We start from the raw sequence: 27,062 nt of genomic DNA, 5'->3' as shown, positions 1-27,062 counted from the left end.
CATTGTAAGTGCCCCTCAAAATCCTCAATCGTGAAGTGTGAATTGCATAAAACACTTTTGTCACTGCCGGCAATTCAGTCCTTTCACGTTTCTTTTACAAATTTATCCCATTTCTTTCGGACCTTTTGATCCTTCGCCCAAGTATGTAGCGCTACTTTCTGGCCTGCACTAGATCGCGGTGAAGTTGGTTTGACATTGGACATTCAAGCGGAGCACTCTTGATAAACAGATTTGTTGACGGTCCCGCCGCGTATGGGAGGAGGGATCAGCTGAGAGACGCTGGCCGAAATCGGAGTCCTTCAACCGGATCAACCATGAGCTAGATCCCGCTGACTCCGCAGAGCTTGAATGTCCAATGTCAAACCGACTTCACCGCGGTCTGCACTACAGCCACCAACTACGCACCTAGAAGGCATTTTATTGTGGACTTAGTTCGGCGATTTTTTATTTTTTTTAAAAGTGCTTGCTCAAAGTAGACATGGATCAGCAGATTTGGTGTGTGAAAGAAGATACTGGAAAACATCCATATATATCCTTGTTTGCCGTACCGGTTGTACAATGTAAACAATGTGTGTTTCTATGCAAGTTCGCTTTGCGCATTCTCTGTGTTCTTGAACTGACATCACACGTCGGAAATGGCCAATCGTAAACGGAGGCAGCACTCAAACGCGAAATACCATAATCAGTGTAAAAAATGCGCAATATTTCATATTTAAACTTAATTTGAACACTTTTGATACATGAATATTCAAAGTTTACCTTGTTCTGGAAGTTATTCAATGGTTTTAAGGATTTTTTTTCAGTCCAAGAGTTAGACTTTAAGTTCATCAAAAGAAGACTTAGGAGCAATCTGTCAGCAAACAAGCTGGAGGTGTTTATGTATACTATTTGCCAATGGAACGATTATTTTTACCACTAAAATAAGATAATTAGATATCCAGCACTTAAAATAAGATGATGGAGATTAATTGTTCTTATTTAAGTGCAAAAATCTTATACCATTGGCACATAGTCTTATTTACCTGCTCAAATCAAGGAAAATATACTCAGTTCATGAAAATTGTACTTACTTTTATATAGTTATGGTTTTACTTTTATTTTTATAGTGTAGTTGCACTGAATGCACCATAAAAGCACAGCTGTTGGGAAATCCCCTCTTGTCTTAGGGTATCTTTTTACAAGTATACAGCCGGGCGTTGAATGCTACAGACAGCTGGATTTGGACTTTTTTCCTTCAGTACCATTAATGTTTACACTCAAGAAAAATTAAATTCAGTATAGAATGAGCTACGTGATTTACTGCTGTTAAATAGCATGCACATAAAGCTTTAGTTTGGTCCACCTTACTTTCTCGATCATTACTCTTGTCTTTATACCTCCCAGCTTATGTTTTCTAATAGTTGACAAGCATTGCTCTAAAGAAATCTGCTTTAATGATTTTCTCTCAAACAAACTTTACAAGATGTTCCTTGCCTTTTGATTTACACCGTTAAGTAAGAAGTGGTTAAAATATAAATAAGTTTTTGAGCTGTTCTAAATCTGTGTTTGTCTCTGTCTGTTTTAGAATAAGAAGATGCCAACACATCATCATGGTAAAAAAAAAAAAAAAAAACAGCTCATACAGTGCTATTCATGTCCCAGGGAAACCACTCATGAAGAAATCACTGATTTTGGCTGCTTACATCCCAGCGTGGTGCAGGGATCTCTGCCATATGAAAATTTTGTGGGACATAGATGCCAATTTCTCATGACATCTCATCAGGTCCCGACTGAGCATTGAGCCCCAGGGGGCCACCAGCTGAGCCCGGGACTTTGTCTGATTAATCCTCCCAGCAGCGAGCCGCTCTGTGGACATGGCTGGTCAATGTGGGGACTGGCCAGGGGGGTGGTTGGCATGGCAGGCATAATTGAGGCTATCGGTCATAAATTTACCAAAACGGGCAAGCTGCTAATTCTATCAAGGTCTTTTCACCATCCCCCAACTTTCCTCAGTGATATTTAAAAGTCGGTCATCACCGTTGCTACTGATCAGTCTTTTATGGGACTTTTATGACACTTAGATTATATGACTCTGATAGACCGCTACTCCCCCCCATTGTTCTATTCTGGGTCTGAAGTGTAATTTGCCATTTTTTTATGAATAATTATTTCACCTTTTCTCCTTATTTTCTCATTTTTCACTCATGAACCTCAAAATGGCGCTCCTAACCATTCAGCAGGGCATGCGTTAGTGTCTGTGCATGTGTGCGTGCGTGCGGCGGTGGCTGTATCTGAACGAAACCGTTAAACATTTCCAGCTGATAACACCCGTCATATCTCACCTGCTACGACGATTAATGAGTGTAATATACCAGAACATGATAATGGCTTTGGGTCGTATCTGTCCATGCTTGAGTGTGTGTATGTGTGACATATGTCTGCACCTGTGTCTTCTTCTACACTTCCTTTTTCTCTACAAAATTTCTAACATAACTTACGCCTTATTTTTTTCTACACGATCTTTTTTGCGAGAACATACAAAACAACACCTTACAAGAGTGTTCGTACTCCCTTGAACTTTGTACATTTTGTCTCGCCGCAAACACAGGTTTGGTGTGTTTCAATGGAATTATATGAGACATAATAACACAAAGCATTAGAAAGTGGTTAAGGGGAAGGAATGTTTTTTAAAGATTTTTTTTTTTTTTTTTTTTTTTTTACAAATAAAAATCTGAAACGTGTGGCAAGCATTTATATTTCCTCCAAAACAAGCCATATTACAGTGCAACTTACAGCTGTTAATCTTTTGGCTTCAAACGTCTAGAGACTTTTGCCCATTCTTCTTTTTCTTTGTTAAAAAATAGCTCAAGTTAAGTTGGCTTGCCAGGATAATGTCTGTAAACAATCAAACACCAAAAGTCTTGCCACAGCTTGTTAACTGGAAATACTTACATACTTATGAATCTTACTTGAAATATTTTTCTACACCACACCATAGTACCTCCTGTTCTATGATTAGTGATGTTTTCCTGCTGAAAGGTGAACCTCCACCACAGTCTGAATCCTTAGCGTCCTCTAAAAGGTTTTATTTCCAAATTGCCTTGTAGTCATCACAGCATAATGCTGCCACCACTCTATGTGGCCTTGGGGATGGTGGGTCAAAGGTGCACTGCAAAAAGGGAACTTAAAGTAAGTAAAATTTTCTTGAAATTTGTATTGTTTTCCTTGATAAGAGCAGGTAAATAAGACTATTTGCCAATGGAATGAGATTTTTGCACTTAAAATAAGAAAAATTTATCCCCATCATCTTATTTCAAGAAAATTTTACTTACTTTTAGTTCCCTTTTTGCAGTGTGACTTCTTAAGGCTTTCTGTCAACAGCGACTTCCTCCCTGCCAATAAAGGCTCAAAGGCCAGCTCTGGAGTTACCAGGGGGTTATGGCTGCTTGTTTGAGTAATAGTCTCCTTAAATGGCATTGTAAGTTGCAAAATAGGTAGACTCCAGCTACTGATCAGGTGACCTCTGAAGGTAAATGGTTGCATGGTTTGTGAGATATTATTTAAAGGTATGACAACAATAGGAACTGAGTAAATATGCACATAAGCTTTTAGATTTTTTCCTCTAAGAAAACTTGTAAAACCCAACCTTTTCCTTCCACTTCGCAGTTACTACATCATGTTGGTCTATCACATCATTAAAGCTTGTATTTGTAACCGGAAAGAAAAAAAATGTGAAAAAGGGGTATGAGAAGTTTTGCAAGGCAAGGCAGATGAAAACAAAGCATTAGCAGCATAATCAGTTTAGGCCACAATATTAATGAGTCATCTAAGAAATATTTTGCCTGTAACCACAAAACTATAATTCATGGATGCATGTGTTTTACAGTGTAATGTAGAAGTTGGGAAAAGTTTACATTTAAAACGGTAGAGGAGTCACGCGCTGTAAAATCTTATAAGAGTTTATTACCAACCTATTAAACGAGATGAAATCTAAAAATTCCATTACACGAAAATATAAACCTCGGTGCTGTAAACAAAGAGTATTAGGGCTATTGCGGCAAATGAGATGTCCATGTGACAGAGTTTTTTTTATCTCCAGTGTTGGTATTACTCACGTGTGCAAGCCATTGAGCGTGGGTCGGTCTCGGCGCGGTAGAAGCCTTTCTCACAAATGCACTCGATGGCCTGTTCCTGTGGGGATGAGCTGTGAGGTGGACATTTGGTGCAGTAGGCATCTGTGGCTGAAGCTTTGTAAGTTCCAGGTCTACACGCTGGAGAAGAGGAGAGAAAAAAAATCAATGATGCTGCTTTTTATTATTAGCTACTGAATAATTTAAATGTAGTAATATATTCACCTAATTTTACTCATTAAAATTGTAGCTATAATAATATTAATACTAACAATAATAATATATCAAGCACATATTGCGCTTATTAGGACACTTAAAGACACTTTACAATGAAAGAGAGACACAGACACATAAACAGATATGAGGCTTCCCTGCTGTGTTGTATGATTAAAACACAGTAAGCCTATGAGGCTCAATTAATTAAGCTTAGAGGAAAAATAATTTTAGTTTTAATAAATATTGCTATCTTTTTTTTTGCTGCAGGTGCAGTGGTGCGCCTCTCGGACACAATTTCCCTGAAGGAATATTTTTCTTTTTAATCTCACTGAAAATCTTTGATTTTTTTTTTATTTATTTTTTTTTAACCTTTGCCAGGTGGGTTGCTTGACAACCAATTCGCATTTTCAACGACAACCAGATCAAGAGACAGCATCACACAGCAGAAAAACATACATACACATAAAAAAAAAAAAATTACAAAATCCCAGTGAAATCATTAAAGTTTGTATTTGTAAGCGGACATTTTTTTTTTTTTTTTGATAAAGGGGTATGACCAAAAGCACCAATACACTTCTACTGTCTCAAAACAATTAAAATCTGTCAAAGTAGTTCATGCAAACAAGCACTGTTTGATGACCATTTAAAGCATTGTCACATTAGTGTTGCACAGTTACACAGATTGATTATTATAGAAAGTTACCATGACCACTTTACATGTTCCATTCTCAGACTGGGTTTAATGCAGTACGATCATTGGCGATCTATGTTACATCTACATAACACCGCACACAGCTTCTCTGTGTGTATATCCACCTGATGCAAATTTGAAAGCAAGTCTTCACATAAACAGTTAAGATGTTCATGACATTAGAGCAGTTTAAGACAGTAGAAATCTACTTTATTCTTGGCCACTCCAGGACAAGACATTAGCTTTACTACCTGGGTCCAGCTGATCTGCATCTTAAAAAATAAATAGGGATGACTTAAGAGTTTCAAATTTTATCAAAGATGCTGTTAGGGACTGCATATGCAACAGTCATTTGCAAAATGTAAAATGCAATAAATACATAAAATTAATCCTTAAGCCACAGGTGGCATCAAAAACTGATTACCTAAATCCACCAAATTTAAGGTTAGTGTTGTTTTCATAAAACACAAAAAAATAGTTAAAAAGAAAGAAGGAAGAACATGTCCATAAACCAGAAAAATACACAAATAAAAAACAACTGCTGGGCCATCCGGCACCCACGGCAAAGAGAAAGAAAACAATGTTTGATTTAATTTATTGTGACATGAGGTCCAGAAGTTCTCCTTTTCTGTCAGGCTAAAGGCTCGCAGAACCACAGGACGCTACACTGCAATAACATAATGCAGCAGCAGATCAGCTGCCGTTTCCCCTACGTTAGAATGAGACGTTCAAAAAAAAGCAGAACAACAATTGACAATCACAATAATAACCGCAATAACATAGCATGACTGTTGCTCTTGGTGTTACAGCGGACGCTTATTAGTCATTTTGCAGAATCACAAACGTGAGGAGGGAAAACCCTGATCCCACTCAATGGCAGCAGCCTGAGGACTTGGATTCATTCCCTTTATGCATCCTGGGGAGGGAGGTGGAATTCCTGACCTTCCTTTCTATCATGATGCATTTATTTACAAATCTGCGGGTCTTGTAGTCCCATCCATGCAAGCCTTTCTTATGACTGCTGTATAACCACATAAGAAAAATCGATGTAATAAAAACAAACATTGTGTTTATGTACATATACTAAAGGTTTGCCCGCGTGCGTGGATCAATAATGTGACACATTCCACCAAGTGCTGACTCCGTGTTTGTGCGCCAAGACGATGTTAGGTATGCAGCAGGTGTGTGAGCGCGCCCGCTGATTGCTTGTACCGCTGGTGAAGGTCACGGATTTTAATCAGGCGACGCGTCACTTCTCGCAGGAAAGCTGTAGATCCTCCCATTAGCGCAAAACACCCACCCACAAACACACACACGTACATGTGTAAGTTTGCTCGATGTTGCTGTTAACCGAGGGACGGCGGAACGGAATGAGAGGCCTTAAAGTAATGTGATTTGTCCCTATGGCTGGAACTTCTTCCACCTGGATCATGTACTCGCTTGCATACAGACAGTATTTTTAGGCAAATCATTCATCATACGGGGGCCTAGTCCACTAGTGCAATCCCCAAGAGAACAGAAAGAACACTGAAAAAAGGATAAGTGTGCGTGTGTGTGTGTGTGTGTGTGGAGGAAATAGAAGGTAAAGGAGAAGAGAGAAAGGGAAAGGAGTGATAATTCTCATGGGCTTTCAGCTCCTTCCTCCATCCTGTCGGGTTCTAAGGTAAAGGGGTGCCTGTGTGCTGTTCTCGTGACCGTGTTTGTGTTCATATTGGCTGGAATGTAGGAGCGCGGCGGAAAAAGCAGCTTTTCTCTAGAGGCCGTGCATCCGGAGAGTCCTGGCTGTCCAGCCAGAGAGGCACAAAGGACCCCACTGCTAAAGGACAGACAGGGCATCACATGCCAGGCCTGGCAACCGAACAACTGCCTGTTCTAAAACTTTCTCCAAGAACGGTGGCCTGGCTATGAGTGCAGCCCTGTTCACCTTAACTTCTGCTTGATGCTCCGCTGTTCCCCCTGACTCTCGCTAGTTTTATTTCTTCTCTCGGGGTCGGCCTTTCTCCCCTTCTTCTGATCCTTATGCTGCTTCTTTTGTTTTGAAGCTAGTCGCAGTCCTTGCCCATGGGAAATTTGATACTGGATTTGTTCCACTTTATGATTAATGAGATGAAATGGATGTGAAAAAAGGGAGGAAAAACTGAGAACTATTTCCCAGTTTTTCATTTTAAAATTCATACTTTCCTAATACAAATTTAAAGAGATCTCTGTCCCTATTAGCCCAGTTTTAAATATAATTAAAACTGGATGGGGAGAGGGATGAATGGATAAAACAGACAGATTAACTGAAGGAACAATGGACTAGCGGAAAGATGGAGAAATAGAGGGAGGGATGGAGTGATTAGTGGATGGATGTACAGATGGATGGATCAGAAAATGGCTACACAAACCAAAGCATGACTGGATGGAGGTATCAGCCAATGGATGGTTGGGTGGATGACCCATTACACCACACAAATTGATAGATGGTTGGGTAAATAAATGCATACTTGGACTGACATCATTCTACCTGACCAATATAGGGATTGAATGATAGATAAATAAATGTACAGGTGGGCAGATGAACATTGAGACAATGGGCTAGACCAGGAGTGGCAAACGTATGGCTCGTGAGCCCCAGGCTGCTCCTCTCTCTGCAGCAACTTTACTGATCTGTCAAGGTTCTCGTTTTATTTGCAATCTGTGGGGTATTTAAAAAAAAAAAAAAAAAAAAAAAAGAATTTAATTGCCGCCTTCCCTTAACTTCTTATCAAAGGAAGAAGCTTTACTGATCTGTCAGCTGGGGCACAGTTTAACCAGAAATTATTATTTTTTTTAAAACCTTATTTATCTTCTCTAAGATAAAAGCAGAAAACAGAATGACATTTGCACACACAAGCATATTGTGAGTCTTTCCATTCAGAGCCCATCAGTATAAAGCTTTGGAGCTGCAGCAGAGTGTATTCTGCCTTCCAATTTGTGGACATACCAAAAGAACCTTGTGTCATGCATTGTATGTGAAATTTTCTGAATAAAAGCATAATAATAATAAAGCTTGAAGTTTTTTCACTACATTTGTACTTGACTATGACATCCTGAGCCCGGATTTTGATGGTATTGATATGGTATTAGAAATATTTCTTCATGTCCCTCAAACAACCCTGAAGAGAGAGGACACTCAGAAAATAAAGGCATTATAGTCTGTTGCTCAATTCGACAAGAGGTAACTTTTTCATCCGAGACTTTGAATATTTTGATTGTTTTTTTACATGTGTAAATATTGTGTCAAATGTTCAAGTTCCCTTATGCTTTTTAAATACAGCATTGAAAGTGGTACATCCACACCTAATGTATATTAGAAAACTGTGCATTCCAGAAAACCGTCACTTTGGGTGATATCACATTAGAATATTGTGTTCATACAGTATTATAGCATTAACTATTCATGTCTGTACCTGAAACTTTTTAGAGAAGGTATATGGATATAACATTTTGGATACTTAACACGGGTTCTAATTAGCTCTGAAAAACATGATGAACAAAGTGCGGGGGACACATAATCCGCTCTTGTTGTGTGAAATATTTGATCAAAATAGAAAACAAAGAATTAGGCGGACCTGAACGACACCTCCTAAAATGGGAAACATCCCAGATATTCTGAGATACAAAGTAATCAAGCTGCTTGTGTCATTACAAGGCAAGGCAATAATCTCATTAAATGATTTTCCATAACCTAAAATTTGTGGTAGTTTTTATAATACAAGAACAATCACATGAGTCAAATGCCTTATAAAAGTCAGGGAAAATCATCAATGCTTTGGAATCTATAAAATTTGAATAATCAATTATACCCAACCACAATAATCTAATGTTGGCACAAACATGATGTTTGAGCATAAAGCCACTTATTATCTTTCCTAAATTCCTCTTTAGCTGCTTAGCATCAACCTGTGCCAATATTTATAATCTAAATGCAAGAGGGAGACTGGTCTCCAGTTTTCTATTTTTAAAGGATGGTTGTCAGCCTTAGGTGTCAGAGTAATTAGACCCAGTTTCATGTTATCATCAGTTCTTGTTCATATGTGCAACCCTTCAATGCTAGTAAGGGAGGTTCCTTAATTAGTTCCTGAAAACAAATATAAACTTCTACAGTGAGACCATCACTTCCAGGTGACCTCTCTAAGCTCATTGGGCATACAGGTTCTGGGATTTCTGATTATAAAAGCTCAGCCTAAGAGATGTCTTTAAAGGTTTTCCAGATTAGATGTGTCTGCTTCTTAATGTGATTCATAAATGTGTCACACTTTGTTTGATTGTAGCTTGATGAATATAAATTACTGCAAAATGAAGTAATGCAATTGCACATAATATTAGGATCTGAACTTATTATACCATTTATGTTAAGAGACGTAATATTTTTCCTTTTTCTGTTCCTTTTTTATTGCAGAAAATTAACTAACTGGAATGTTTCACTTATTTCATCCATTTAGCTCTATTTTGTAAAAGTGCCTTTGGCTAAACTCTTATCTTTTTTATTCAAGCTCTTTCTTCAGATAATTAAAAATTTTCAACTAGCTTTAAGGATAAATCATACCAAAATTTTGGGTCAGCTCCAATTTTACCTACAAACTGTCCATTATGTTAGAATTTAGGGTTTTTATCTCTTTATCACGTCTCCTTGCTGCTTCTCATACTTCAAATTTAAGAAATCCCCATTTCTGTGTTCAATCTCTCTCTTTTTTTATCAAATTTGTTATTAACGTGTAGAGAAATACTTTCCTTAAATTTTCTATCTTCCATAAGTGTATTGTTGAATTTCCAATAGCCTCTAAATATTTGGTTGTTCCTTTTTTTTTAATCTAACATATATCAATTTACGACTGTACGACTAACACAATCTATTGCCCATCACTTTACTCTGCAGACTCCAGAGTATCTCCATGAAAAATATTTTAACAATGCTATGCCAGCTGAATGATTTGAGCCATCGGCTATATAATTGAATCTCCCTATTGTAATCTACGAAATCTTACATCATTTTAGCATGAATGAGCTTCTAGCAAAAAAGCAAAGTCTGTATCACCACCTGTGAAATTATAAAAGCGCCTTTTTAAATATCGTTAAGTAGAACCCTTAAATTGAGAGAACATAAATTCAGTGCCTTAAAACCACAACTTGCCATATTCGACAGTTAGCTGATGTCTGTAAAACTAATTTCACTATATTAGAGAAAAAGGAGTGGTATTTACAAACCTTGAACCTTAACTATAAGCACCATTTTCATTAAGCATGTTTTAAACCTTTTCAAATTATGAACTGTAAATACCATCACTGCCTCAGTCGGTTAAAGAGATTTCAACCTTAATTAGTCATTTGTGCCCTCATTTTAAGCATGAGGGCCCCAGAAGCCGACTCTTTTTCTTTGTTGCCTGGCTGCCTCCACAAGTGACCACGGTCGATTACTGTCCATCCTACCAACGTGCGTCAGATCTTCTTAGAGTAATATCTTCTGCTCTTGAAGTTTTCCGTTGTTTCTGAAAGATCACGTTGTGAACTGAATGACTGCGGGTTGATTGGACTTGTCACGGGGTACGCAAATCTGTGTCGATTAGGAAACCCATCTTTTCTTTATCTTCAGGTGCAAGTGCAGCAAAGAGCTTCATTATGACCACTCTGATGTTCTCCTCAGGTGTTTTGCTTTTGCCATACAGCTGCAGGTTCCAGCGTTTGCTGTAGTCCTCTACCTCATCACTCCTTTGCTGCTTTTAAACAATACGTCCTGATGGATCTTTCCTTTCCTTCTCATTCTTTTGTACTTGCATTTTCCCTGGCTTCAGTTGATCATAAACTCTAGTGATGACCTCTGTGTTCCAGTCCAGCTTTCATGATGCCATCATTTTCAGTGGTTTCTGGGAGTTATCTGTTAACTTTTGCTTTTTTTCATCAGGGCTCTATGTAGGTGTAACAGGCAAAGGTGTCAAGAACATTTCAAAGTCTTGGACTCCTTATTGCAACAGAAAAGCCACTTCTTTGACATTTTGAACCCTCTTTTTGCCACTGTTTTCCACAGTTGTGTTCATGTTAAATTAGTGAAGTTGGCTAGGAACTAGCGGCAACAGTGACAGCATTTTTCCGGTTAACTGCCTTTGGTGTCATGGTACAGCTTATAGTTTTGGAGCTCGTTACAGAACCACCGGTTTGGTTGCTATCTCAAATCCGACTCAGTCAGAAAATTCTGTCACTTACGGTTTGTTAGTTAGCCATTTTCACTTGTTGGTACTGCTCACATGTGCCCCGTAACCCCAACACACACCCCTGCCACACAAAGAGGAAAAAAGGCAGGCAAACATGTGTTGCCTCAACTGCTCATCTACTGATATCTACCCATGTATTTTAAAGGTCATTTGAACAAATGGAGTGACAGATTTGGTCATGGTAAAGCTGGTTTGTATTTGTAGGAGGAGGAAGGAAGGGAGGAAGGGGTGCCGCTTGGCTTGAAGTCGAGAAAGGGGGAACTGCCCTTTATGTGATCCTGAGGACATTTTGTGGATTTTTGTATTTTCAAGTAATCCGTTATGTAATTTACAAAAACCTGATATTAAAATGTTAAAAACTGTTTATGTTTATGATATAAGGCATTTGAGATTTCAAAAATGTGCGGACATTTTTGCTTTTTGCAATGCTGCTGGAATTTATTCAAGCTCTTGATGCCAAACTGGTTGGCCACTCCTGGGCTAGAGAATAATGTTTTAAAATAAAACATATTTCCACTCTGTTTTATTTTTCTCTTCTTGTCCAGGACATGAAAAACACTTAAATCATATTTTCTGGGGGTTTTTTTAGACTATGTTTGGAATGTGTACAACACATTATTTTTCTATAGTCCTGATAAATATGTGTCTCAGATGCAACGTCCTATTAATCATTCATGTGGTCACCAGAGAGAGTAAGTGTGTTTTATGCCAATCGATAGCTCTGAGATATGATATAGTGCTGCTGTTGTAGACACACCCTCAGTCACCATGCTCTGATTGAGATGGGAACGGGCCATGTTCTTCCCTTGGGAAAACACAGCACACAAACTGATTGGGTTTGTCGATCCAATTTCTAGCCTATTCTACTCTTTATAAGTTTGAAAATGTTTCCATTAATCTTTCATAGAGTCATTGGGTGGAAAAGCTGTAGAAGATTAGATGATTCCCTATCATTGGGCCAAATGTTTTCGTTTCGAGCCAGGGTTGGTTCCCCTGATAAAAACAAGCTTTTATCTGACTGTTTTAGGCATATAATTGCCTTATCTTTCAATAGTATCCCTACTATTTTAACTGTTTCACATTTTGTCACATCACAACCAAAAACTAGAATGTTCTTTTTTTATTGGGAGCACATAATTGTGAATTAGAAGGAAAGAGAAGGATGCAGGGTTTCACTTTTTAGTTATTTTTGTGATTCTTTGCATGCATGCATTTGAATTAAGCTATTTTAATTGTCCTAAATTAAATCCAGTGTAACCAACTTCCTCAAAAGAATAATAAGCAGTAATTCATTGATTTAGATAGAAAGAACTGAAAAAAATATGTAAAGACATACGTGAAGAACTGAAGGTAAGGTTTTAGATGGAATACGGTATGACGTCACACACCATGTCTCTGCGTTGTCTCTTGTTTCAAAGCCGGACCGGCCGCGCCTGCATGTAGGTCCATGCGAACAGCTGCCATTGAGGGCTTAGCCTATGCCTGCCCATTAACTGCCACTGTCAGAGCAGTATAGCGTAGGAGCATTATAACAGCATTATAAAGTCATAAGTTACTTACGTCTTCACTTGACATGTTCCTCCAGAATGTGATGCTTTATTGTTGTGTATCTATGCTTTGCTTATATGCACATACGAGGCAACAGGTGAGGAGGGGAGAGGAAATGTGGAGTTGCAACTGCAGTGGAGGTAGAGAGAGGCGTGGCTTATGAGATCTTGTTTTGGTCTACAGACAGTGCTCAACGGGGGTGAAATTTTGCTTATTCCTCCTTTAAGAAAACAGGAAAGGTTTCCACCTGATCCTTTCCTATCCAAGCCTGCCCACTCTGCTTACTGGTTACCTCTGCCTGTGTCTGTATTCTGGAAACTGAGCCACCGGACCGTCGCCTGCCCAAGCCTGTACCTCTACCTGCTTCTGACTCCTTGTGTATGACCCAAGCCCATATTACAGATCCCCCTCTTGGCAGGGAGGGTGCCTCTCCTTGTAACTTGCTGCTCCCCCCCGCCCCCAGCTCCTATGCCAGACTATGTTCTATGCATGCGCTCTACAAATTTAAGAGGGGAAGACATGTTTCATTGAGTTGTACATTTTGAGTTGTACAGACAGACTAAACATGAAGAGGTACATGTTTAGTCTGTCTGTGGACAGTCCACCAGCTATGGAAAAGGCAATTCGTAGTGATAAGCATGATTTTCTTTCGAGATATTTTTGTTTTAGGGGATACAAAAACAGAATACAAGACAGCTATATGTTATGTCCTTTGTAAAAACACTCAGAGCAATGAGTATTATGTTGATTGTTACAGTGATAATAACTGCAGAACCAAATCTGTGCAGAGGCACTCTTGCACTTTTGCAGATGACTAACAATTGGCTTCAGCAAAGAATAGGGAGGAAAGCTGGATTACAGAAATGCCATGCTCTTATTTTGTTGTTTCAGGCTTTCATTCTCTTTCTGATATTGGAACCTGCAGGAAAGCATGGACACAAAAGGAATATTTACCATCTAGGAAACATACAGAAAACCTGCTGAATAACTGAGGAGTAGTTTAAAACAGTTGTCCCCATCATATGGTTTGATCAAATAGTTTACTTAATTTTTATTGAACAGTTTGATGCCCCTCCTACAATTTGTAGTTTAGATTTAGCAGAACTGCAGCTTAATATGAATGTTAATCTAGAAAATATAACTAAAGCTGCAAAACTCACAACAAATAACCAATGGTGGCTATGGTTGACACCTCAATTGAGATAGCTGTTATGGTTTGATAAAACCCCAAAAATCTGGAGCTTTCCTGCTATAATTATGCAAAATTCTGAGTAAACTTGGATTTTTTTTGTCAGATTGTATCAAACAAGTGCCCCTGAAATCCCTAATATTGTTTTTTAAAACAAAAAAGGAGCATGAAAGTCAGTGTATTTTTCTCTTTTTGTTTTATGACTAAAGGTGACTAATTAATACCAAAGTAATGGTATTGCTTTCAAATTATGAACAGATTTTATGCGTCTTTCATTACATTTTTGTTTTCTTGATTATCAAAAAATATATTATTTACTGAAACTAAGATTCTGACCTTTTTCAGGATAGACACAATTTACGTGAACATGCAATATGTTCTGGGGTCATGGGAAATTCAAAAAACACTAAAAGCGATTCTCATTTGCAGAACCTAAGGATTAATGTCTTAATCAATGCTTTAGAGTATTATGTTTAACATATTTGTAGAAAGTTACAACCTGTCTGAGAAGTAAAGCTTGTGCAGATGTAAATTCACACACAAGATAACCCACAGAAACACAAATCTGGTATATTCCAAAGTTATTATTTTTTAATTGCATTGAAATTTCTCAGTTGTGTACATGTTTTGTGTATATGAATGATCAAAACAGCTGCTTGGGTCTTCAACAAAGCGTTCTCCTTCATTTCCCTTTCAAATGTTATTCCTAGTTTAGGCTCTGATTGATCTGTTTTCCTGCTTTTTGTGGCACTTGGTTCAAGTCAAACATTGGCCCAGTGCCGGGTTTAACATAAAGGGCAGAAAGAGGATGTCTATGTGTGTTTGTAAATAGGTGGGGGGTATAGTTAGGTCCTTTGTGTGTGTGTCTGTGCGTGTGTGTTCAGAGAGTGAAGTTGTGTAAAGCTCGCTGGCCCACGGGAGATGAGCTCCATAATGGTCACTATGGCAACAGGCTTTCAAGATGGAACCCTTCGAGTACCCCTCGAGTGGCACAGCTCCTGGAGCGCAGAGCAGCTTGTGTGCTAGTGCGTGAGAGTGCATGTGTGTGTGTGTGTGTGTGTGTGTGTGTGTACACAGGCGTTAGTTGAGGCAAGCTATTTAAAAATTGATACATCAAGCGTCAGTGGAGAGATCTAACAAGATTGAGTCTGACGTCCTTCGCGGCCACCGAGGTCGCGTCTCTGCTTGTGTTTATGTGTTTGTGCCCGTGTGTACAAGCCCGTAAAAAACGCCCCAGATCGAATTGACATTGCACTGAATGAACTTTGCACAGATGCTAATGAAAGTTGTAGTGCACCTTATGTGTTAAAAATAAACATTGAGGTGAACCATTAAATGTGTTGTTAACCCCTAAACTGGTGCTTGCACAGATTAAAGGAATCCTTTTATACCCCTGACAGATTTTAACTTTATTTTCACTATGCAAAAAGGTTTGTTTCCTATAGGAAATAAGACTTGAAAGCTGAAAGAAATGTAAAACAAGAATTATTTGAAAAATGCGTATAATTAAGTTTTTATGAGTAAAAACTTTTTATACAATTCTCTTCAAACAATTGAAAAATCTTTATCAGCATTATAGCAATCAAATCCTTCTTAAATGTGTCAATAGCTACGTTTACATGGACAAAATTAATCGGAATAAAGGGGCCGATTGGAATAAAAAAGTGTCATGTAAACATACCAATCCAAAAATGGTTTATGCCAATTGATAATCTGATTAACATGCATATAAACACTTGTCAGGCTCAAGTTATTCCTAAAGTGGCAAGCTGACCCAAGTGGGTATGTGCGCCGACGTAAATGTGATGTATTTCTGCGTTGGTGAGTGGTGGAAATACATTGAGAAGCAAAACTGTCTGGGCTCCGATACAACCTTTCAGTTTGAAAAAAATAAAAGAGTGGCTTACTCAGTAACATTTTAACTGTAATTAGAACATCGTGCAAGTCCAGCCTGGGCACTTGGAAGGCAAACAAACTTTCTGTTTAGCAAAGACAGAAGTACTTCTTCTTCTGTGTTTTTATAGGGGAATTTGATAACTGTGCATGTCAGAGTGGTTCTTTTCTGAATAAAGCCAGATGCATATACACACACATTAGGATTGGATTAGTTGATTGTGTGCTCATATAAAGGGTACAATTTGATTATTTAATCCGAATACATTTTAATCTGATCATGAAATTGTGTGCATGTAAACATAGCTAATGTTATTTTTATTCCTATTTTTGAAAAGCAATGAGCTTTAACTCTTGAAGGTGTTCTCCGGAAATGGTCTGTAATCTCTGCTGTCTGGAGCAGGTTAAGCTCCAGGTGGCGCTGACTGCATGGGTGGAACAGCCGATCCACCTCCTGTCTGTATGCAGACTCATCGCCTTCGTCACTCATCCTCTACACTGCCATCGTTCAGTCTGTCCTGTGTTCATTCATAACAGCGTGGTTTAGCTTATCCAAAAAACAGTCTGCAATGTCTAAACTGCAATGAAAAACTAAGTCAGAGGGTCATCGGGATCGACTTTCCCTCCATCCAGGACTTGCACAGGTGTAGAGTCAGGGAAATGGCCGCTAACATTTCTGCAGACCCCACACATTCTGCACACAAACTGTTTCGATTTTTGCATTCAGGTCAGTGCTACAGGGTGCAATAACCAGCCGTCACAGAGACAGCTTCTTTCCCCAGGCTATCTTGTTGATGAACACAATGAACACCTCACAGCCTGTAGTAATCAGCTACACTGCTGTGGAACAAAAAAAGCACCATCACAACCCACAACTTCCTCTTTTGTCCTTTTTTTTTTTTTTTTTACATAATACAAACAACGAAAAAAAAACAACAACATCAAATTCTTCAATCATGGCACACAATCATGGATAAGTGAAGCTGATTCTGATAAATATACACATTCATTTTCAAGTTTGGACCCACATATCATGCACATGCCAAGATTGGAAACATTGTGACAGCAGCTTAACTTCCATCCTCAAGAGAGTTATTAGAGACAGACAGGTTAGCTCCACGTGTATAAAGATTGAACGTGCGCCATGACCACATGGGCACCATAGCCCTCCGTGACTGACACTTCAGAACAGACCCTAACTTTTCCCTGTGGAGTCTAATACGTTACAGTCCCCTTCACAAACACATACACATGCATGCACGGAGGGTCAGACCAAATATGAAATGCTCTATGATGACCACTACATGAAGCACATGAGTACACTCTGGCTGCTTTCTGATCCACTCTGTCTTCTGGATACCAGCCAATTACTGAGAGCGGCCAAGGGGAACTACGAAGATGTGGCATTCTTGCCTACTAACTGTCTGTATATCTGTCTGCTCTCCGTCCTCTATCTGTCCCTGTTTTCCCTCATCACTCAGCTCCCCTCATTGTTTGTCTCTTTTTTTTTTTTTTTTGGTCTTTGTCTGTGCCTTCGCTGTCTTACTTACGCTCTCAGCATCTCTAGTTGAGTCATGTGTCTGTGAGTCCGGCTTCATATGTGTGTGTCTTTATTTCCCACTGGGCTGTCTGTCATACTTTGACCCTGACCTTCTCCAGAGCTCCTGCACAAATATTTACTCTCTTGCTGACAGACACACACATACATAAACCCCTCTGAGAAAAAAAAAAAAAATCACAAGGAAATAGACAAAGCTCAATTTCATTGCAATTATGTGTAGCAGACACTTTTCTAGCTGTAACCCAAGCTGATGGCTCCCTAATTTTGAGTCTGGGTGATTATCTTGCAGTCTAAAAACAGATTAAATTGATACCAGGTGCATGTGTTTGTGAGAGTCTGCGCAAAAAAAAAAAAAAAAAAAAGGTCATGGACGAGGACTGTATGGTGAAGGAGAGGAGAAGGAGAGGAGGGAGAAAACATGACAGGCCTATAGAGGTCTGCTGGGAGTTAGGTTCACAGTCTGAATAACTTATTCTTCTTTTTGAGAGGCCATCAAGGTAAAATGCAAGCAGAAAGGAATAACTTTGCTTTTCATCACATTTTTTAAAAAAAAGCACCGAAACTCCAAATCCAGTCAAATCTACATGTTATTCTCCAACACTTTCCCCATTCCCCAGAAACACACACATACTGTTGCGGTAAACGTGCCGACATCAGCCCGCCCCGTGACCATTGGAGAGCACGAGGAGTGGTGCACCTCTTTTCCTCACCCACGTTATTTTCAGTTCATCACTCTCAATAATTCATCCTCTAAGGCAGAGAGGGAACGGAGAGCTGCATACTTCTTTTCTCTGTCACACACACACACACACACACACACTCAGTGTCAGAGGTACCTACTAAGCATGAAGGCGCATCCTTGTTGTCCTTAAGTCAAAGTTATAGCCAGTTGAATCAAAATTTGTTTCTTCACATGCAATAAAAAAAATATAGAATTACAGGGCCTTGCAAATGCATTCATACCTCTTGAACATCTTACACTTTTTGTTTTCACTTTACAACCACAAACTTCAAATGGCTCATAGGGATTTTAGTCATTAGACCAACACATAGTAGAGTATAATTGTGGGGTGGAAAGAAAATGCAATGTGGTGTTCAAAACCGTTTATGAATAGAAATCTAATAATCGCGGCATGTATTTTTATTCAGCCCCTTGACTTAATGCTTTGCTGAACCTTCTGCTGCAGTTAGAGCTAAAAGTCATTTTGGTTATGTCTCTACCGGTGTGGCACATGGAGACACTGACAATTATGTCTACTGTCAGGGAGCCAAAACAACAATTTTAAAGCATTGCCCTGGATTCTCAGATGGGATTAAGTCTGGTCTTTGACTGGGCCATTCTAATGCATAAATATGTTTTAATCTAAACAATTCCATTGTAACTTTAGGTGTATGTTTGGGGTTGTTGTCCTGCTGAAAAGTGAACCTCTGGCCCCTTGATAAGAGTTTTGCAGCCTCAAAACAGGAGACTGCCCCTTATTTAGCTCCACTCATTTTCTCATCATCTCTGACCAGCTTCCCTGTAACCTGCTAAAGATAAGCGCCCCCATGGCATGATAGCGCCACCATCATGTGTTACCATGGGGATGATATGTGCAGGGAGCATGTGCAGAGTGATTTCTCTTTCACACACAAAACCTTTTGCATGTTGGTCAGAAAGTTCGATTTGACCAGATCACCTTTTTCCACATGTTTGCTCAGGTTCTATTTTCTCTTACGTTCCACAATTAAATTAAACTTTTTGTTGAACTGTTGACAAAAAGGATAATTAAATGTGTCGCTGGTTGGAGTTCTGAAGTCACAAAAAAAGGATAAAGTCCTTTTCCAAGGTGCATTATAGTCAGGATTTATGGTGACTAAATTTGAATGATTTTACCCTGACAGGCATTTGGTAAGACATAGTGTGCGCTTGACTTAAAATGATGATGTCTTGGCCTTGAGACCTCCTGAGTAAACTGGAGCAGAAAGACATCAACAATCTTTGGACAAAGTGTGGTTCTTGCCGCCCCCCGCCCCCAAAGTGATGACAAGGTGCAAATTTGTTTGTGCTCCCCCTAAAATGTGGTCCAACATCTGCTCGCCAAACGTAAGGATCAAAGCCACGCTTAGAAATGATCTCACTTCCTGTATGGTAGTCGGGCTGTCGATTTAATTTAGCTGTGGTGGACAAATATTTTCGAAAAGCTAAGTTTCATATGACTGCTCTCGTGAGGCTTGGTGTAAAGACTTGGGCCCGTATTGGTGAGGATTAAAGAAAAAAAAATGAATCAGGCCTGTTGAAGGTTTTTCATGAAATCCAGTGGGGCTGAAAATCCAATATAGCAAAAATTGACGGCACAGAGTGCAAACAAACAGATAATGAAAACATGACCTCCCTGGCAGAGGTAACTAACTCTAAGGCAGCAGATGAAAGTCAATGTGTGCGACAGATACCTTAGTGACAGATGAAGGAACATTTTTTCCCCCTGGTTTGATCAATGTGAATGACTCTGCATGCTTCAAATGTTATCTTAAACCTTCCAATATGGAGCTGCCTGTCTGTGAATGAAGCATTCCATAAATAAAACTGCTTCCACACGTTCGAGAAGCATGCCCCTGTGCATCCATTCAACCTGCTGAAAGTCAAGGGTGGCGTATACAAAGGAGGGAAATTGCCACTGCATGTAGTCTTTGTGCTACACAAAGTCCAGCAAAGGTTTTTCATCTGAGTAAATCTTATCAAAATGATTTTGTCAATAATGCACCCTTGAAGGTATAAGACCCCATTGAGGTTGATGCAGCTCCCTTGACACATAAAGACAGCTGTATGAAACCATGAGTAGAGAAAGGAGGCTATAAACGTAACAGTTATTACCCTTATAAATATTGCTTCTGCTTTCTTCACTTTTCCTTCATTTAGAATCATCCAGATGATGGGTTTATGCCTGAGTTGTTTAAAAAAAGACTTACATTTCCAAAATGTGAATATTTGTTTGGTATTAACATCAACAGGATGCTTCCTTCTTGGTCTCTAGTTAACACAATATGCAAATCTGTTTTAGCAATTCACTGTGTAATTTTATTTGAGTAAATGTGTAAATCTGGAATGTTTAAGAACCATATTTCTACATGATTACTGGTTATTCGGGATTTGACAATGTAACAGTTGTTTATGCGTGACCTAACTGTTGCTGGTAATTTTAATTTACTGAGGGATGGTACCTAAAATTACAACAAACTTGAATATATTATATTAGGGTGTTATGTACAAGGCCAAAACAAAGTGGTGCACAATTGTTTAGTGGAAAGATAGTTTTTACATGTAAAATCTTGAAAATGTTGTGCAGAAGGGGAGCCTTGGCTCCAGTCTTACAGTTTCAACAACTCTTTCCATGAACTCTGACCTGGATCTCTGCCCCTCCCACACCATGATGGTGCCACCATCATGGTCCTGCAATACCAGATCCCTGGCAGGTGTCTCTTTACGATCCTGCAGCTTTACACTCAGAAAAACTCAGAAGTAAACACAAAGAGGATAACTCAGATCCAAGTTAAATGTGCTTTTAAATATTTGCACCTAAATGCCACTGGCCTCTACATGCTATTATTAACTATGACACAGACTTTACTCCATCTCTCATCAGTCTCATTTGCTTCAACAATTTCTTTATTTGCATTAGTTTATGTTGGCCACAGAACAAAGGTGCAGTTGTAATATACTCAAAAGCACTAACAAATTGGATTTCAAACATGGTCGCATCTGTTTGTAGAAAAAAAAAAAAAAACACCAAACAAACAAACAAAAAAAAAATGCCTGTTTAGCGCCAAGAAAGCCTGATGGGCGGATCGTACATCTGGAAGCCATCCATAAACTAGAAAGAAAGTGAGGGAGGAGAGGCAGGGGGGAAAGGGTCAATGGCTGCCTTCCTGTCTCTCCGTTTCCTGCTCTGCAAACCCACTGGCAGCCTGAATGCCTTCTCTGCCCTCTGAATCAGCATGGCTGTAACGCTACAGAAATGTGAAATGTATTAACTTTCCCATGAGTATGTAGATATTTATCCCTAACTGGAGCTCAGTAGCATATGTAACACAGCCAATTAATGAGAATTGTACCCAAAGGCAACACGCTCTCCCCTCTACACCTCTCTCCTTTCGTACCACATCTGCCTATAGGGAGTGCAGCTATATAAGGACGTGCAGAGCTGGAACATGCATGAACCGTTCTTGGCCTGCTTTTTCAGCTTTCCTCCCAGGGGTTGTTCATGCAGTTCAAACCACTGCGCCAGACCCAGCTTAGCTTCACGGTATCCACCCTCCCCCAAAGCCAACCTTTTTGTCCTCAGGTGTGGTTTGGGCTAACACCTCAATGACGCAGACCCCCCCTACATGATGCCGAGGGGGGCAACCTCAGCTCACTGTATGCATGGCGAGCGATCAGTCGTGGAGAACGAGGGGCTAGGGCTTGTGGAGAGTAGGTGCGAATTGACATTATCTGGGTCAGTGCAGTGTGGGAATGTACACCGGGACTATGTGCATATGGAGGATATGGTGAGCGCCTATGCCTTTTGTGGTTTTGTTTCATTTATTCAAACACAAAAGAGAGGAAATGAGACAGAAAAGTGGGTAAAGGGATGGAGTTGAGGAGGGACATGTGAAAGAGAGGAGATAGCAGGGAATAAATGAGAAATGAGGGGAAAAAAAGGTGTCTGTGATTAACCAAATAAATGGATCTGGACAAGCAGAGCGCCAGAAAGACTCGCACAGACAGGAGGGGGACGGATTGCTAGCCTTTACATGGACCATATATCCGTTTGTCCTTTAAGTACATCTGGCTTGTTATTACACCTCGCTGCCTGACACCTCAACAGCTTAATGCCCCCAAAGCCTGCAGGAGGGTACATTCATTCACACATTCACACACCACAGTCTGTATACACCAAAAAATCTCCTGACAAGCTCTTCAAATCCTTCTGTTAGCTGCCCAACACCTTCCTTCACACACCTCTATGCTCTCAAGCTTTCCGAGCTGACAAAATGAGAAAAGTGAGCTTGTCGTTTTAATGATAAGGTGCTACTGGAGGGCGGCTTTTAACACTCAGACGTTTGTATCTGATCTACATACCGTGGCACACACAGGCAGATCAATGCAGGCACAGCCATAAACACATTTATTGTTCACAACAAGACTCCCAGCTGATCTTCACTGACACACCCTTCACAAGTATCAAGATAACAATTTTCTCTTACTTACCATTTAGTTATAAAACTGTACAGCAATCACGTGAGACAAAACAAGGAAATACGCTCATTGGTCACTTTGTTAGGTATACTTGTATCCAGCTAATCAAACGGGACCAAGCCAGTGCTTTTAGGTAAGGTGGTAAATGCAGTTTGCTGAAATGTAAACCAAGCGTCAGAACAGGGGTGGGTAATATGAACTTAAAATTTGATAATGTTATTTTTATGGTATTTATTGTGATAACAAAAGTATGTAAAAAAAAAAGGATTCCTTAATTATTTGTAGTCTTTTCAGGTAAATGTATGGCTGTGACTGCATGTCACTGTAGTAAAAGCCCTATAAACAAAAATACTGCTCTTAAAAAATCATACCCATTTTAAAATAGGCTTCTACAACACTATAACTTTTTATCACGAAACTGCACACAATAACAGCATATAATCATATTTCTGAATATATACATTTTTATTGATGCTCTCATGAAACCAAGAGGATAAAAAATAGTAAGAAGAACAATTCAAACTATACAGCCGAGGGATTTAAAACATCATTGTTATAATTAATCAAAACTTCACAAATGAAAATATTTTTTTTCACAATGACCATTAACATAAATGCCTATACCTACATCAGAAGAAAGGGAAATTAAATAACTTTAACTGTGGTGTACTTATTGGTGTCAGCTGGGAGGGTCTGAGCATGTCAGAAGCTGCTGCTCTACTGGGATGTTCAAGTACAACCATCTCTGTAGGTTACAGTGAAAGGTCAAAAAGAGAAAGCTTAGCAGCAGTCACAAGGACCAAAAAGCAATGTTTATGTCAGAGGGAATAGGGGGACAGTCAGATGACAAAAAGGCAACAAAAACTCCATTAACCACTTATTTTATGTCAAATTATGTGAAACATCTACTCTAAATGATCAGCATGCCGATTCTTGAAGCAGATGGGACAAAACCAGTTCCCTCTCCTCTCATCTAAGAACAGGAAACCATTTACTCAGTCTTACCACAATTAGACAACAGATTAGAAACATTTTTTAAATGGTCCAGTGAGTCTGGATTTCAGCTCCCACACTCAGATGGTAAGGGGTCATAACTTTGCACGAACAACATGAATTCTTATTGTCTTGTATTAACAGTTAACAGTGGGGAAATGATGTTGAGAAACCTTCCTTGTACAGTTCAGGTCTCCAACTAACAACTCAGCATTGCTAAAACACCACAGCCCACCCTAGAGTCAGTGCTGACCATGTCCACCTCTGTATGACAGCACAGTATCCAGTGAGGTCTCTAGCATGATAAATTAAGTGGGGCACAAAAACTCAACACCTGTTAGCAGCAACTACTTTTTCTGTGATGCATATAAAATGGCTTTGATAAATTAAAAAATGAAACAGTCAAATTAGCATAAATCAACATACTAGAACTAAAAGTGCCATTTTATATAATCTAAATGTAATTTAATTTTTATACATAAAATTATAAATTAAGGCTTACTCATATTGTTCATTTATTGAACAAAAAAAGATTCACATCAATCCTTCACTGAGCCAGCAACCACTAGATGGTTGCACACTATCAGGCAGAACGTAAACATAACGTGCATTTCCGAAATTTTGATTGGACAATCCGAGCTTGGGGCCGTAGCATTTGTGCCCCACAGCGGTCTACTCAGAGCGTGTTGGGCTCAGGCCCCACTGGCCCCGAGTGCAGAGACGTCTCTGCTTGCATCTATCTTCTCATTGCTACTTCTAGCAGGATCACAAAGTTCTAATAATCTCAAACTGGTTTACTGAACATGTCAGCGAGTTCACTGTAACTCTCTGGCCTCCACTGTCACCATATCTGAATGTGGTGGAACAGGACATTCACACAATGGAGTTGCAGTCGATGAATCTGTAGCAACCACCTGATGCTTTCGTGTCAGTCAGGACCATGACTTCCGAAGAATGATGCACTCCGACTGTGTATAATCTCCAAATCATTAGGTCTGGATGGTAAAATAAAATAAAGGTGTATTTTTCTTCTTTTTTTCACATTTAGACCCAAGGAAGTGGCATTTTAGAATATGTCAATAATTGTTTTAGACTTTGAGTCCATCATTTGTAGGAAAAAACATTGTTATCAGCTTGGGTGTTTAATAGTGGGTATACCTGGTCACTTACCAGAACAATTAATACATCCCACTAGTTTTTAAACTTAGGGAATACCCACAACAGTCTCTCAGATCCATCTTCCACAACAAAACAAACACAACATTTAGGGTGCACTTAGAAAGCATTCCTCATAAAACTTCTAGATTGTTCTAGAGTGAAACTTTTCTCCCAGACAACAAAAGTTTTAACTCAAACGTCTTTCCTGCTGGGCTGCCGTCAGACCATGGTCTGATTGACTGAGCAGCTGAGCAGTGGACCTTTGATTGCTGCGTGTTATATGCTGCTTGACAGTTGCTTTTTTTTTTTTTTCATCTCCATGGCTTAAAGCGCAAATTTAACACTGGACTCTTTTATGACTCACAACTGTTTCTTCATGCAAGAACTGCTAAGCTGCTTTGACCGGAGGTTTCCAAATGCAGCCACTGAACACATAATTTGGTTTAGATTTCTACTACTGTACCTGAAAATATGCACACACAACCACTTAAAACGCAATACCATGTGTTACATTACAGTGTACACAGGTTCAAAGATATAGTACAAAGCTGAAATTAAGAAGTAATTTGACTCCTGCTGTTTGGTACACAGAACCAGATGAGGAGCTCACCGATTTCGGAGAGCTTTGACTGTTTTCGCATACTTGTTAGATGCAACGTACAAACATAAAAGCAGGTTTATTGCAAGAGCAAAATAAAACACAGTGGGAAATGCAACCTTTCATTTATCACAAAATTATTGATGCCACTATTAGAGTCACCACCTACAAATCAAATAGAATAAGTACTGGTGAATCTTTCATTACATTTCAAGTTGATCACACTGTCTAGAAGCGTTTAACATATAATTCATTACTTCTTATTTCCAGAGGGTATGATTAAGAGATGTCAGAGAGGCCTATTCCTCTTACCCACTCTTCAAAATGGAAAGTAAAAGAGAACATGTCTTTCAGGAAAGTGTTGATCTTCATAAGTCAGAAGTTTTTAAACATTAAAATAGCTATTTGCCTAGGCCTGTTTACTTTGTCTTTCTTCAAAACTGGAAAAATAAAAGAACAAGCTCTTTAAGAAAGGCATATGTTGATTATTTTATTCATGTCAAGAAATGGACCGTAGGAAAAAAGCTACTTGCCTAAATGTAGGCATATTAATCTTGAAAGAAATGAAAGGTTGTTAAGATCAAACCACATCCAGTTGTGGTCCTCCCAGTTCTTTACCCCGGAGAAGCAATCTTCTTTCATTGTTGGCTACTTTAGTAAGAAATAACCCTTGGAACAGAAACTATACTTTTACATATTTTGTCATGATTTGGGGTTGTTTATTTGTGTTTATGGACTGATTTATTGTTCCCCATTTCATGCACATCTCAGCCACCTTCCAGTCATCACTCACTCACCATATAGCTCCACCTGCCACTGACAAATTATCATCCATCCATTCCACCTGGGACTCCACCTACTTATTCCTGTCTCACTCACCACTCCTTGTCAGAAGGTCTCTTCTTGTCTCACTGCCTGCATGTGTTTGCCCCAGTGTTCTGTTCCTTTAGACCTGTCCTCGCCCTTCCATCCCTAGTTGGCAATGGCATCTCTCGTGGCTGTGTGCACTGCCTGGTTCAGGTGGTTCCTGGGGATCCTGTGTCTCTCTCTCCCCTTGATGGGAACTCACCGGCATCACCTGGTCAAATCAGTCTCTGCCATCATCTAGTCAGCCCTGCTTCAGTCATTATCATTGTGTTTCAGCCTGTACTGCCTGTCTGGCATCTACATATTTTACAATAAACATTTTAAAATTTGTTCGGCTAGAATATCGGGTTCGCAGAGCACTACATGTTACATATTTAATCTAGCAATCTAGAGCAATGATACAGCTTCAGTACTGGACTCTTATACACAAACAAGAGTGGCCATTTTCTTTCTGGAAAAATAGGTAAGAAACACACAAGTCACTTTTTAAATAACGGAGCATGCAGAAGATTGTCCAACTTGCTTTTTCGCTCCTCAGGGGGAAAAATCTCCCAAATACACTCCAGTCTTATTTCTTTATTCTGAGGCCTTGCTCTTCTTCTCATACTTGTCTCACAGTTTTCTTCTTGCGACTCTCAGCCATGTCCAAAGTATACAGTAAGAGCAGTGGAGCTACAAGCTAACTTGGATACATAAACACTAGAAGTGTGCATGTGCAACCAGCAAGGGTAAACTTGCAAAGAACGAACACGAACATTGGCGTTACGTGAACACATCACAAAGATTGGCAT

General features: G+C 39.3%; 1 protein-coding gene across 2 annotated transcripts in view; it reads right to left on the bottom strand.

Annotated features, from left to right (window-relative positions):
• epha4b (eph receptor A4b) overlaps positions 1–27,062 on the bottom strand; it is a 142,379-nt gene that overhangs the window by 66,452 nt on the left and 48,865 nt on the right. For both annotated transcript variants that reach the window (XM_012874097.3, XM_036129409.1), the window contains exon 6: positions 4,095–4,250. In XM_012874097.3, the coding sequence (XP_012729551.2) occupies positions 4,095–4,250 (156 nt within the window). The remainder of the gene's footprint in view (positions 1–4,094; positions 4,251–27,062) is intronic.

This window comes from Fundulus heteroclitus, unplaced genomic scaffold (assembly GCF_011125445.2).
Source record: "Fundulus heteroclitus isolate FHET01 unplaced genomic scaffold, MU-UCD_Fhet_4.1 scaffold_165, whole genome shotgun sequence".
In the NCBI taxonomy this organism is placed as follows: Eukaryota; Metazoa; Chordata; class Actinopteri; order Cyprinodontiformes; family Fundulidae; genus Fundulus; species Fundulus heteroclitus.
This window is presented reverse-complemented; position numbering and strand designations above follow the sequence as displayed.